General features: G+C 40.7%; 1 protein-coding gene across 1 annotated transcript in view; it reads left to right on the top strand.

The window, feature by feature from the left end:
* Nucleotides 1-15,652, top strand: part of ARMH4 (armadillo like helical domain containing 4) — a 117,557-nt gene that overhangs the window by 83,716 nt on the left and 18,189 nt on the right. The window contains exon 6 of the mRNA XM_075843401.1: nt 15,023-15,054. Coding sequence (XP_075699516.1) covers nt 15,023-15,054 — 32 coding nt within the window. The remainder of the gene's footprint in view (nt 1-15,022; nt 15,055-15,652) is intronic.

Below are 15,652 nucleotides of genomic sequence, written 5' to 3'. Positions count from 1 at the left end.
TTGTGTCGCACCCCGCCGGGTGTCTGTCTACTGTTGGAGCTTCATCTTAGCCTGAATCCACCGCTACTGTCTACATTGCCTCAGGTACGCTTTCTGGACTATAGACCTTGCATTATACCTGTTTGGCCAGCTGCTATCCCACTACGCGGTACGGCCCAGTGGGTCCACACCTCGCGCCGTGGCAGCAAGGTGATGGAAGCAGACCACAGGTGCTTGGCAGAATACACAGGGTCACTGCCTTTTCAGCCACCAACGCTGGCAGGGCACAATCCTCTGTACAGATTTACTCCGGACATCAGCTTCAATATCTCTCCAGTGCGGTTCTTGTTTGGCACTGTACACTCCCCATACACACGCAGCTTCCAACCACGAGGCGTACCACAATGTTTCCGGATATAGTCGGGCTCCACCCTAGCATAGAGGCTGTGCGGCATCACGCTGCTGCGTCCGCTCACAATACCAGAGACCTCACTAGCCCACCGTGCCCGCCTGTTCACAGTGCAAACATCACTGCAAATTTTAAAGGCAAATCACCTGCAAATACGAATATACTACAATGACTTGCTGGCTGCAGAAGTAATGTCTCCTCTATCACAGCGCTGTGCAATATGGGTGGGGCTTCTAGGTTGGTTCATCCTGTGCTTCCTGGTTCATTACCTTAATATGAGAACTGCTGGAACAACTGATACACTTACACAGGCAGAGCTGTAGGAGAAAGGGATTGGGTGTAATAATGTACAATAACAGGGATTTATAAGCCCTCAGGGTCTGTATACAGCTGGGTAACGATGCAAAACTCAGATTTTTGCAGACGCAAATCGGACACGCTCGTGTGAATAAGGCATAAGACTGATGGCCCTATAATGGCCACCATTAGTACTTGTCACTCAGCTCTGCAGGAGATCCCAAAATGGCTAAAAACGACAAGACCACACAAGAGGGGAGCTCAGGGGCTTGTATTTCCGGGTATTTGTTCTTTATTTTTAGAGGATTCTTTTTTAATGAGTTGACTCAGTCCCTTTATTACCAGAAGGAGGTGACATTGTTGTCTTTATTGATAGCATAGATATATTTGTGACTATGACCTTACCAGCATGCTGCAGTTTTTGCCCGGCAGATGAATGTGCAGAATTGTCTGGGTCATGTAACATAAATAGGTCCCTATGTTAATGATGGATTTCTCCTTGATTTTGTATTCTGCTAGTAAGATAAATGGTCAGGAAATGCTGCAGGAGAATGTATTCGTATGCATCTATGGGATGGCGGCGCTAACAAGGATAGTTAGTATTCTGCACCAGCGTGCCTCTGGGTACACGGAGCAACGCTTGCAGCTGTAGACACGGGCCTCTCCGTACATATCTCTGGCATCTCATAGGAAGCTGTGACTCATTTTTGGATTATTTTTCAGATAAGCAATCATTAGGTTTGCCACCGAGCAAACATTAACCCTTTATCTAATAAACACATAATGCTGGCTTACAGGAATAGACCCAATGTGTTCTGGTTTTACCTCTATTTACTCTATCATGGAACTATGGTGGAATATTCCTTTTATTCCATTGTGTAATCTCCCAAATTCAGTCTCCAAGTAATCCCAAACACATTCAATGATGTTGAGGTCTGCGCTCTGGGGTGGTTAGTCCATTATTTTGAAGACTCCAGCAGCTTCTATGTTACGTCTCGATCTTCATAGCCGTTGCAAGGGGTTCTGATCTTTCCGTAGAAGGAATTTTTCCCCAATCAATCATGATGTATTAAAAATGTACTTGTATTTATCAGCTATCATGAAACCTTCAAAAACAAATGACCTACTCCAGACGTTGTTCTACATCCTCAAACTTGCCCTGATCCTCCACCATGATTGACTAATGGTTGTAGATCTAGTTGGAAGAGTATTTCATGGATTCAACGGTGTCCATACTTCCCTCTGTTCCTTCCATAGGTCTCAAATTAGTCCTCATGCACAAGTCTATTACATCTCCGTGCAACCTCATTGGCATGTTAGCCTACATGGTGTGAACAGAGCCCTATTGTGGGTCTCCCCAATAGCTGATCTTCAGGGGTCTGCAGTGCAAATGCTCATTTTCTCCACAGGGAACACAGACTATTGCCGGGTTCCCTCTGAAATAAAGACGTCATACTGTAGATTTTTTTGAGTGCCTGTGGTCCTTTCTGCCTCAAGTGAAATGTAGGATATATACATATTGTACCTACAACGACAACGAATCTATTGTTGTACCTTGGGATTCTTATATTTATACAGGTGAGATGGTTTGTAACGCAAGCACGTGGTAGCGTTAGAAGCTCTGTGGGCTCATGTGCACCATCCATGAGGCAAGGTAACAACTTCGCCTCAGGCAGCACCCTTCCTTGTCTGTAGGGGGCAGCACTTTGGCAGAGATATAGTCCATCTGTGCATTTTCCCCTCTACCCAATGGTGGGAAGGACAACATTTTACTTTTTGCATCAGACAGCCTCGCTGTCTACAGGGTTTTATTTGAATGCTCCTATGGCAACACATTATATCAGGGAATTACTGGTTCTGAGATTGCCCGGTATTATCTTAAAAGTGGCTCAGAATAGGTGTTATGCTAGATTTCATAGAAATGCAGCTAGTCTTTCCGGATTTATCAGCTCACCGCATCCTATTTTTCTATTTCCTATTTGTAAGGACTGCAAAGTCATATGAAACTGGACCACGCAGCAGCCGCTGTTTTGGCTGTGGAAGCAGCAGCGAGTACATCCAGGGATAGATGTTCTTGATATTTAATCCATCCAGAGATCTATACATGCAGCCTAACGTAATCTGAAACAGGAAAGGCATATTTTATTTATAGTCCAAAACATTTATTTGTGCCCTCGGTAATAATGGTTTCCAAGAAGGCTGCTGAGCTCAAATCTACGATAAATATATATATTTTTTTATGCTTCATCTTGAAATATTAATTTAGTCTTATGCACAATGATATATTTTAAACCCAGTGGGGTAGATATTAATTTTTTCTGTTGCTTATATATCCTCTTAGATTGTAAGCTCTTGTGATCAGGGTCCTCACTCCTCTTGTTTGAATTGTAAATTAGTTTTGTCACTATGTAATGACTGATATTGGCTGTACATGAACCCTCGAAATTGTAAAGTGCTGCGGAATATGTTGGCGCTATATAAATAAAGATTATTATAGTGCACCAACATATTTCAGATATGTCCAGATCAGGTTCTCGCAAAGCAAAGGGTAGGAAAGGGAATGGGACCATGGGAACCATGGTCTGCCTCTATGGAATATAATCCTTCCATTAAATATTTATGTACCAGACGTGAAATTGTTTGCCACTTAATTGGAAGATAAAGAGTTAAATCCACTTATAAGTCGTGCTGTACCTTGAGCCCTCTATTCCTATTTATAAACAGCCCCGAAATTTCAATTTTTCAGTTCAGTAACCAGTGGGGGTTGCAGAGCTGGAGCAAAAAGTGTTTTCGATACAAACAAAGAAGGTAATGTGAAATAGGCACCATTAAAATAGTGGAAATTGAAAACATTAAGATTCACCGGTTTGCAAGACTTTGTTCAGACCCGACATATAAAGAGACTGTTGATTTTTATTACAAGATTGTGCAGAGGGGAAGGTAAGGAGCGAACAGTAAGCAATGTCAGAATGAAAATGTATCGTTGATGAATCTAGAATTAGACTCCATAAGAGACTGTTACTCACTAAAGCAGCCCACAAAGATTTTGGGTTTTCATAATAAATTACTGCAGCAGTCATTCTAGGGAAAATATTCTAAATGAATAAGAAACATTCACTCTTTAATATTTACCAAATGATCTTCCCAAAAAATCTAAATTGTTTGGTCTTTGAGGGGATTGTAGAAAAACAGCATGTACTGTATGCAAACGAGTAAGCGCCTGTTCACATCACATTTGCCTTCCGTTTGGTCTTAATATTCATCTGTTCCGTCAGAGTTGAACGGAAAGAAAAACAAAGTATAGTTTCCGTTTGCAATACCATTGATTTCAATGGTATTTTTTTGGTTTCAGTTTGTGTCCGTTCCGCTAGGGTGCCGTTTTTTTGCCGGAAACAATAGCGTAGTGTGCTACACTATTCATTCTGGCAAAAAAAGCGGAGACCAACTGAAAAAAAAAATTACCATTGAAATCAATGGAATTGCAAACGGAAACAATACTTTCTGTTTGTCTTTCCGTTCATCTGTTCCTCTGACGGAAAAGATGAACGGAAAGACCAAACAGAAGGCAAATGTGATGTGAACAGGCTCTAAGACATCATACAGTGTGACCCCCAACATGGCTATAGACCAGTAGTCTCTAACCTGTGCCTTTCCAGCAGCTGTGAAACTACGCCCCCCCCCCCCCACCTGGGCTTCCATGGTTCTACTGATCTTAACATAGATCGCTTTGTTCCGTAGAAATGTGGGGGTCTGGATGTTGTTGCCGTAATACCGATGCTAAAATACATCTGTTATATGGCCATGTAAAACTGACCTAACTAGAAATCTGGCCATAGACAGTGAAGTGTCTCACAACACCTTTGGTCAGTGAGACATCTCCTAATTTCATAGAGATTCGCACTATTAAATATCATGCTAGGCCCTGTTCATATCACGTTTGTGATGTATGTTTAGCGTCCATAAGGTTACATTAACCCGATGGAGGCCAAAAGGTTTTCTTTTTTGTCTCTGTTGGGCCGGTATATGTCCGTATACTGCAAGAAAAAAATATATGGAATAGTATAGTAGACAATATCTATTCTACTCTGCGATCTGATCTCAAGGGAAAATGTTATTTGACTGTTGAATTTTTCCATTCTGATATTATTGTCCGACCCCCTCCCCCACTCCCGTTAAGCAAATCTGCATGGGAATATATGAGCTTTATTTAAGCCAAATGTGCAGTTTTTTTAATCGCCGTTTCTCAAACTTATTAGGCCTAATTCATGTGACCTTAGTGGTTTTGCGTGCTGCAAAACCACAGATTCGTTGCGGTCCATTTGTCAGCTTTTGTTGTGCATCCGTGTGTCATCAGGATTTGCAAAAAAAAAATTACTTGAGTTTTTGCGGCCCGGTATTCGCGGCCCCCACACTAATCTGAATATCATGGTCGTGTGCATGGGGCCATAGAAATGAATGGGTCTATGTGCGATCTGAAAAATTGCGGATAGCACCGGGACAAAGAACAACAGTCGTGTGCATGAGACTTTAGTCCAGATTCTACCACTGATAGAATTTGGAAATGCTACGTATTAATTCGATTCAATGAATCTGTTCTGCCTTAAACTGTGTTGTATAGTAAATGAAATATAAATGATCGGAAATAGCAGATTTGGGAATATACAAAGTATATATTCCAAATATCCATCTGACATATGTACATTCTCTCCTTAGTCCAACCTGTCTCCCAAGCAGAAAAGAGAAGAACATTGGACCCCCTACGGTTTGGTCATGGTTCAGTAAATATTCTCTCTTTTGTTGATCTCGTTGATATTTCTAATCCAAGTTTCTATAAGCAAAAATATGAGCTATCCCCAAGGCACCGCTCAATGTCAGACGTCCCACACAAACTCATAAGTCATTTCATGCGAATGTGTTCTGAACAGAGAAGTTAAAATCTGTTGTAAAACTAGAAAATTCTCATCAATTCCTTGGCTGACGTTCAGCTGTGCGACTAGTAAAATATTATTGGATTAAGGTTTTTCTTTTTTGATATTTTGTCACATAACTAGACAACGTATGTTGAAATTAATAAGGGCAAGTGGCCTACAGAAATAGGACATTAACCTAAGAACATTTACTGAATGAACCTTTAGGCCCCATGCACACGACCGTAGTTTTTATCCGTAATTACGGATGAAATTGTGGACTCCTTCATTTCTATAGGCCACCGACACCTTTCCGTAGATTTTCGGATACATGTCCGGGCCGTAGAAATCAGATCTGTAAAATATATACCATTCCCTATTCTTGTATGCAATTGCGGCACGGAGTCGCCAATAGAAGTCTATGGGCGCTTCCACAATTCCAGACGGCTACGGATGTCCATCCGTATTTGCGGACAGTAAAATCCCCTACAGTTGTGTACATGAGGCCTCATCAGTAAAAATTGAATGGTAATATGGCACTAGTATATAGGAAATAGTGTTTTGTGTAGATTTGGTTTAGTTACATAGCATATTGCATTATTGCATATTCCCAATCTTGAGCCTTCCGTCTCAATCATTATTTCTAAAGAAGTCACTAATATACAGTGGGGGGAACTTATCAACATTTTTACGGCAGTTTTCTGGCATAGAAAAGTTGCAAGCGGGCCCAAAAGTCACAATTTGCGTTGCAAATTTTGACCTTTTTTATGCCACCCTCGCCAGTTTTGCAAAAAGAGATGTGGCTTCACATAAGGGGGCGGATCACAGCGGCCTGAAAAGGTATTATAAAATTTACAGGGGCACCCCCTTTATTTCATCAATATGCCCTAATAAGGCTTAAGGACAGGGTTGGTTATCCTGAGACAACCAATTTAACCCTTTAAGGACGCAACCTAGTTTGGGCCTCAATCACGCAGCAGTTTTTTCTGTTTTTATCTCTGCATGCCAAAAACAATAACTTTTTTAATTTGCTGCATTGAAAGACAAAAGACATTTTTATTTTTTTGTTGAGCAGCTCCATGAGGGCTTGTTTTTTGCGGGACGGCTTGTAGTATTCATTGGTACCATTTTGGGGTGCACCTTGTAATCCAATTTTTTGGGAGGTGGAATGAACAAAAAAAACAAACAAATGTTAGAATTGCTTTTTAGTTTTTTTTTTTTTACGGTGTTCACTGTGCAGGATAAATAATTAGCATTTTATCGCTCGAGGTGTTCCGGTTGCCAGTGATAGTACTTTTATTCATGGAAAATAAAATATTGCTATGTAAGGGAAAAAGGGGTTTGGTCGTCTTTGGTCAGCATTGACCACGGCATAATACACCTGCAAATGATGGCGCAGGCACAGGAGCTGTGATGTACTATTACGTCAGTTTGTCGCGTTACCAGGCAGGAAGGGGTTCAAAAAAATTGGGGTGTACTTCAGAGAAAAGCAAATGTACAATGCACCAATAATATTTCTAATAAACAGCACTGTCGCCTTCGATCACATTGACTAATAAAAGACTTCTGTAGAGGATAAAATCAAATAACTTTACAGAATATCGAAAACGTAGCAGATGATTTGCCGGCATTACACGCACTGGAACTTCTCATATTAAAAAATAATAAGTCTTTTCTAAAATCCATTTCAGCAAGAAGAGCCAAGATTACACCTCAGCAGTAAAGAATAGAGAGAAGCCATTGTTTATTAAAGTTGAGTGTGATCGCAATGGCAATTATGGGTAAAACGGATTAGCACCGTGTTAAATCCTGTGGATTGAGATTAAGTGAATATTAATAAATGATGTCGATTGTCTCGTAAGTGAATGTAAGAAAACAGAATGCGGCTACTAAAATCAATGGAAATAAAATCAAGTAGTTGAAGTGGTAGAACGATCGGTCGCTCAGCCAATTCCAAGTTTTGTTCATTAACATGTAAGGGGCAATAAAATAAAAATTGACCCTGTACCGCTTAGATAAGCATGTACCTCATTTCCTATAGATTCCCTTCACATTCATGATTTACAGCTACACTTTTTTCAGAAGTCCTCATCAGTCTTGGTATGCGGCCCGCAGGAGTGAGATGCGACAAACTTATTAAGAGCGGCGCACCTCTTAATAAATTTGTGATCTTCTGCTGTCCGTGTGCCAGAAAGAGAAATTAACCCCAGCTATAATTTGGCGTAGATTTCTGCTATAATTTACAACAGTTTCCAGCGTAAATTATAGCAAGTATATAAGGGCTTCCCCTAAGCCCTACCCTTTTTATAGTGCTAGAGGTTGCATAAAATGGTAAAAATTTGCAGCAGAATGTGCCAATTTTATAAGCCAGTAAACAAGCGTAAAGCCCTTCATAAATCCCCCCCCCCCCTCAAGTTATTGATTACCTCATTGTCACATGAAAAAAATCGCATTGCAAGATATTAAATGTCAAATATCACTGTGGAGCCTCAGCTTTAAAGGGGTTTTACTATCAGGAACATTTATGACATATCCACAGGATATGCCATAAATGTCAGATAGATGCGTGTCCCACATCTGGTCCCCGCACCTATCTCTAGAATGGGCCCCCTAAACCCTGTTCTAGAGATAAAACGGGGTTTAGGGGGCTATTCTGTTTTCTTCTTCATGGTCGGGAATCACACGCCGGAGCACAGAGCGGTAGAACGGGGTTAGGGGGCCCCGTTCTAGATATAGGTGGATCTGCATCTTTTTGACATTTATGGCATATCCTGTGAATATGCCATAAATGTCCCTGATGGGAAAACCCGCTTTAAAATGAAACGCTGGGCAAATTTGAATGAAACATTCCAGATCCATTAATTATTTCACTGTGGTCTCGTAAAGTTTCCAAGGTGTGCTCTACACACTATAGGTCCTTTACACCATAGGCAATAATGAAATGGGTACATGTTTAGGAGAACATAGCTGCTTCACAGAAGAAGTTGCCAAAACAAGTCTCCTACTCTGACATCATCTCCTGCTCTGCACCTATTGGCTGAAGCTTCACCTCACAGACTTCCTGCTCTGCCTGCCCCCTTGATGCACTCTGCACATAATACTGATAATAATGAGAACTCTCTCCAAAACTTTAAGTGCCACAGAAAGCAACTAGACTATAAAGCTGACTTACTTACCTGAAAGGGAGCAGAGGGATCGCAGTATTACCAGTATATTGTGCAGAGTGCTTGCAGGGGGCGGGTACAGCAGGAAGTCTGTAAGGTGCAGCTTCTGCCAATAACTGCAGAGCAGGAAGTGAGGTCAGTGATAGAGGCATTGCTTTGGTAATTTCTCCTGTACGTCAGACATGTTCTCATAAATAGAAGTACATTTTGTTATTTACAGTGGTACTAAGCACCTACGGTGTATAGAGCACCTTAGAAACTTGCATTTGAGGGACTGCAATGAAAGAAATAATGGCTCTGGAGTGTTAGAGGACACTAATAGCGCAAATCAGAGACAATCTTCACTGGATGGGGAGTATAGAGGATGTCATAAGTTGACTCTACTCTACTGCATGGTGACAACCTATAGGCTGGGTACTGTCTTGAGCCACACCACTGAGCAAAAACGAATTTTTTTTACGGATGGTACAAGTTTGTGATATTAAAGCGCTTTTAAAACGGTTTCTATTGAAATGCGCAATTGCCGTACAGCATGTAAAAACAATGCTCTGGTAGCCCCACCATGGCACAGGGAGACCATCATAGACTAGTTTAGGAAAGATGTGTGTCTCCAGTGCTATAGGTAGGATACATGGTGCTTGGTACAAGACATGCAATTGAACAATTATATCCATGTCTGTCCACACTGTGTAATATTACAAGTAAAGTAGTTGCATTCTATAGGAGTATGAACAACTATAGCTTTCTCTTCCTGTATGGAGCGCGCTCCACGATGTGCTGCTGTTAAAATGTGTATTTTGTGTTATTCACCTATAACTGTTGCACAGAATTGCAAGCCAATGCAGATGCAAAAAAGATGTTAGTAGTCGTTTGTGAAAAAAATATATAAAAATACCCGATCAGCGGGTAAATCTAGATTTATACGAAATGCCCTCCTCTTGGCAAGATGCCGCCTTAATTCCATTACATAATTGGTTTGTGGGGGGTTATTGAAGGTCAACAGATGGAAGGATAATGGAAGGACAATCTCTCATCCAAGTGGCACCGACAAGGTCGAACTCTCTCTCCGTTATTCCTTGCTGCCTAAAACATTTTTTGTTTTGGGTGCGAAGACTGAAAGCTAAGCTTCCTGTAACTCAATGCCATGTGGGAAATAGGTCCTTTACTGTAGCTAAGCAATATACCCATTGACCTTCTAGTCAAGTCATCAATGCTACGGTGGGATGTGCTGAAAGTTATAGGTACAATGACATTTAACAAAATATAAGAACATGGCGCCAAAGGAATAGTTTGTCTCTTTTTCTTTGGATATTTGCCTGTTACCATCTGTGGCAAGAAATATACGACTGTAACATAGACCAAAATGATGGCTACGTTAAGAAACCTGTAGCTTAAAAAGGACCTGCCACCTCTCCTGACATATCCGTTTTCATAAATATTTGTATTGATAATTCCAGCGCTTCTTTTCTTAAAACTCTGCATTGTGCCGTTCCTCTGTTTTGCCTCCTGGAAATGTAAATCTGGAGGCCTTGTTAACCTCGCTTATTAAAATTAATTTTTGTAGATATTTAACAATGTTAACAATTGTTTATCAGTCTGACGTAGACAATTACTTTATTTATTATAAGCCAGGTATATTAGTAAAGGAAAGAATTAGTCAGAATTGCAGGAGTTTTGGTACATTTTTGGCCTTTGAAGACTATCAACTACTTATTCTCTCTAGAAATGTGCTTCTACGGTGTCTGTTCACAAAAAATTATTATTATTTTTTACTGCCAAGAACATTGTGATGCTACTTATTTCATTTTTTACTAACTGTGGCCCATAAACCATTCAGCTGTTACAAATATGCATACACATAATGACGTGAAGGTCAATTTACTGACGCGTGTAAGAAAATAATTCCATGGATTTGGTGGTCTCTGATATTGTGAAGTACTTTGCATACAGAGCGGTCCTGAGCGCTCATTATAAAACACATTGAAATAAAATATTTATATATTCGTATATTTATATCTATTTATGCTATATATTGCTTGGCTGATCTTATATATCAAGGAATAGGATACTTCTTGGGGTAAATTATAGAAGACCATTAGAAGATCTCATTTCTTACTAAATCAAAGCTGAAACTGAATATTGCAGCGATGCATGTATGTCCATAGAGTCCATGGACGAGCTGTGTGCGTTAAAGGTCTATGGGATCACTGTATGGATGTGTATGGACAAGTACAGAATTTCCTATAGAGCAGTCCCTATAGGGACATTACGGAGTTTGAGCAGTCTCCGTCTTGAAGGTAATTGACTTAAATTTTCTAAATAATATTTTATGACCTATCCATTGGAAAGTCTCTGTAATACCCTCCAGAGACTACACATTTACAGCCCACTCTGCCCAGTGAATGGGACTAGAGTGGGCCCGTTTTTAGGATTGGCGGCCTACATGGATTAATGTGGGGTCAATGTTGTTCCTATCAATAGGTTATAAAACATTATGGTGAGAAAACCCCTTGAACATAATTTTTTGTAGTGACTTTCAGGGAAAAGCAAAAAAAAAGTCTTATCCGGCGACAAAATGTTTTTTCGACATGGATACAATGGCAACTACATAGAAAGATTTTCCATCATGGCCTCTGCTTTGTTGTTTGCTATGAACTTAAATAGGCCAAATGCACACGGTCATATTATGGCATTTACACAAGCTACAGGAGTTCTAAGGAGGTGAATAACGGCATCCATAGAAGTCTATGTGGTCACACTGTGTGCCTCTGTTTTCATACCGAGGTTCTTTCTGTGGGATGTTCCATCAGATGGCGCATTACGAAGAGATAGTATACTTCCATAGTACGGTGCCATTGGGAGACACCATATAATGACACATGCCTCGTATGTGGCTAGCGCCAGTCATTATCGCTGCATCACCTGTGCAGTTTCACAAGGCACACCCACTGTCCCTGCTGAAGGGGGCGCTACCAATGGCGTGATACTTTACCACCACTGATTACATTTAAGGCTATGCAAACCTTTGAGCTATTTTTTAAAAAAATAAAAAAAGGTAAAATCGGTGTGTTTTGTGCAACTTTATAATTCGTTTTTATTAAGAATTATTTTTGCTTTTTGAGATACAGCTGCTCTGTATTCTGTATGCAGAGCAGCTGTATCTTACGCTGAATCCTGTACCCGTCAGGTCTGCGGGACTGACTGTTTCAGTGTGAGTGGGTCCTTGTGTCTCGGACACGCAGGATCCACCTGTTACTGATCACATCTAAGTACATAACTTAGATGTGATCGATTACAGGTGAGGACCCGCTGACAGTGAACCCACAAGTCCCACTGACCTGACGGAATCAGGTCTTAGCACATGATACAGCTGCTCTGTAAACAGAATACAAAGCAGTTGTATCTCTTAAAGTAAAAATAATTTTTAATAAAAACAAATCAAAGTTGCACAAAACACACAGATTGACCTTTTTATTAAAAATCTATTTAAAAAAAATCGCTTTAGAAGATTTAGGCCTCATGCACATGACCGTAGCCATGTGCACGGCCGTGATTTTCGGGTCGGTACGGGGCGAAGTGTCACCCGCGAGCCGCCTGCAAATCGCGGGCCGTGCACATGGCCGCGTACATTATTTCCTATGAGCCTGGACCGCAGAACACGGCCGTAATAAAACATGTCCGTTCTTTCTGCGGTCCAGGCTCCTGGGCCATGCAAGGACCGTGGAAAACACTGTCGTGTGCATGGGCCCATAGAAATGAATGGGGCCGCAATTCTCCCGTGGATTTTCGGGGGAATTGCGGCCGCAAAAGCACATTCGTGTGCATGGGGCCTTACATAACTTTTACGGTTACTAGTTTATGAAGCGGTTACTTTTTCACTGTATGTAAGTATTTGAGTACTTTGTGCGGCATTGATACAAATGCACTGTACAGTGTATTATTTCAGCAGTCTATGATGGTGGCATTATATAGTATTGTTATTCAGAAAACTGAATGGAATTTTTATTTGGCCACGCTCCATCATCTACCTGTCATTTGGATCTTAATACACTTTATCCCAGTAACGTCATGTCTAACCCTGCCGTAACCCGCTTTTACCAATTATTTTTGCCATATGTACACTGCTTTTTTTTGCATTATCGCTTGTACCTGATGAAGGCTCTAGTCCGGAGCCATAACGCGTAGTACTTTCAAACACATTATATGTTTTTTTACATTTGAAGGACCACTGACTCCATTCTGCAGAGCTTGAACATACCTGTATTTTTTTATTAACATTATCTTATGCTTATCAATGCACCATCTCAGTGGCCATTAGTCTTACACACCAAAATAATCATCTATCTATATAAACTAGCTTTTATACCCAGTGTTGCTTGGGTGGTTGACTTACGGTATAGATAGAGTAAAAGCTCACTATTTAAATACCCAATTATGTGTTGTAAGGCCCCATGCAAACGACTGTAGAATTCATCTGTAATTACGTACCCATTCACTTCTATTGCCCATGGACATCTTCCTGTATATTTACAGGAAGGTATCCGTGCCGTAGAAAGGCTCCGCAAAAGATAGGACATGTCCTGTTTATGCTTTTTACGGACCGTGCTCCCATACTTTATATGGGAGAACGACCCGCATAATAATTAGAGAGTATTAAAAGTTAACTTACCTGCTTCTTCCTCCAGTCCGGCCTCCCAGGCTGCAGCGGTCACATGGACTGCCGCGTCATCCAGGGAGGTCGGACTGAATGTCAAGAGGGACGCGTCACCAAGACAACGGTACGTATGAACTTCTTTTACTTTCAATCGCTGCGGGAACTCTGCCCGAAAGGGCTGCCCCATCTCTCTTTCCAGCACTGATAGAGAGAAGGGGCTGCCGATTAGTGCAGAGAAAACGGATCCGTAAGTACGGGTGGAATACTGGTGACACCGGACCCAATGTTATTGGAAGCACCATTAACTATCCTTAACACTATGATCACATGTTCCAAAAAAATGTATTCCCTATAGGAAATAAAAGTCCTAAGCCAGTGCTCCTAGACTAAACTACGAAGTGGTGGATGAGGGGCGGGAACGGAATGATGTATGTTGCAGCCAATTATGGCCTGCCACGTCATCAATAGGGGGCGGAGCCTGTCAGTGCAATCGTTACCTGGGGAACACGTGTCCAATCAAAAATAGCTATTCCCTGATTTTAAACCAATGAAAAATCGGGCTTCAAACAAACTTTCGAAAACATATATAAGATTACTTTCCGTGTGTGAACTACTGCTGTTAACCTGCATGGAACATCATATTACTGTGTATACAACTGGAAGATTATTCCGCAGCGAGCGCTATGTCACAGCTGTATTTAAGGTCTTCAACAGCCTCGGGGTATTATTAACAAAAAGAACATCTCTGCAATATTAAATATTAACAGAACGCTAATATCTTCTTCAAAAGAGAGCTGGAGTGCCTGGTGGTGGCTGAAGACGCTGCCTCTATCACAATGGGAGCTTTTCCTCCTAATCATGTCTTTGCATTTAGTGAAAGGATAAAGCGTGTCCCAGTGGGAAGCACATGAGCTTCAGTACCCCGGAGGCTTTCATGACATTGATATTCAATAAACTTAAACCAAGTCTGTGGCTTTCCCCCCTTCTCTACATGGCGTTCGTGCTGGTGCTGATTTGTTAGCACCACAGTTGTGATCAGAATTGAGAACACAAGAGTTAATACACCCTAATGCAAAATTTGTGGCCCTTAGGTCTCATGTACATATGTGGCCATCTTTATCTTGACTTAACGCATTAAATACACAGCGTTGAGCAACTTTTTCAATAGCTTTTGTTGTGTGATATCACACCACAGCAAGTTATCAGAGTCAAGATAAAGATGGCTACATCCGTACATGGCTATATTATGGCTGAGTTGTACTGAGCCGTAATACGACACCCATAGAGGTATATGGCACCCTACTGTAACTCTGTATGCCTCTGATTTCATATGGAGGCATACATGGATTTTTATTTCACGGATAGGAAATGGCGAGCTCCATCAAATACCATTTTAGGAGGAGAGCTGCCTAGTACATTGCCGTACAAAGGCGCCATATGACAGAGGTTACCCATGGGCGACACCACTGTTCTTAGCTGCACTCATTTATCTACCTGGACTCTATAGGTTTGCTGCTTATATATAGTACATTGTCTATTATCCTTTGCACCTACTTGGCTATTCAGTTTGCTTCTCGTTTTTCTAATGGTTATTTCTGTTTATCTTTTTTAGTAAGAAGTTGGATGGAAAAGCTTAAAGATAAGGTAAATTGCATTTCTATATAATCTTATCTTATTCTATATTATAAATTTTAAAGGGAACATTTTTTAAATAGTTGAGGTCAAATTGGTATATTAAATAATGGCAGGAAATGGAACACACAATTACCTTATACAAGGACATTCATTTAATCCGGTATCTAATAATCCAGAGTTTCTTATAGTCCAGCACTTTATTTTGCACACACCCTGATCAATAATTTGGCATCTCAGAAGACCAGGAGTTATATTGTGAGACTCCCCTGGTTAGGATATTTTATGTTTGCCCTGTCTTTTTGGAAGCTCAATACTCGTACAAGTAAATTTTATATACGGTTGTAAAACTGTCCAATAATCCAGAATATTTGAAAATCTGACACCTTTAGTTTATGTTAACACCAGATTAAAGGGATTTTACTGTATCTCTATCTTTAAAAAGCATAGCCATTGCATTCAGCTCAATAGGCAGGATCTGACTACACACATGGTTAGTTTGTAATTGGTTTTATAGAGACACATAGGTTTGCATTTGAACTGCAGACACAAAACGGTAGGATATTTTTAATCAAGGCTATTTGTAAAGAGGCTTCTTTTTTATTTTAAA

The sequence above is a fragment of the Rhinoderma darwinii genome, chromosome 12 (genome assembly GCF_050947455.1).
Source record: "Rhinoderma darwinii isolate aRhiDar2 chromosome 12, aRhiDar2.hap1, whole genome shotgun sequence".
NCBI lineage: Eukaryota > Metazoa > Chordata > Amphibia > Anura > Rhinodermatidae > Rhinoderma > Rhinoderma darwinii.
The sequence above is the reverse complement of the archived record's forward strand: the minus strand, read 5'-3'. Positions and strand labels throughout refer to the sequence as shown.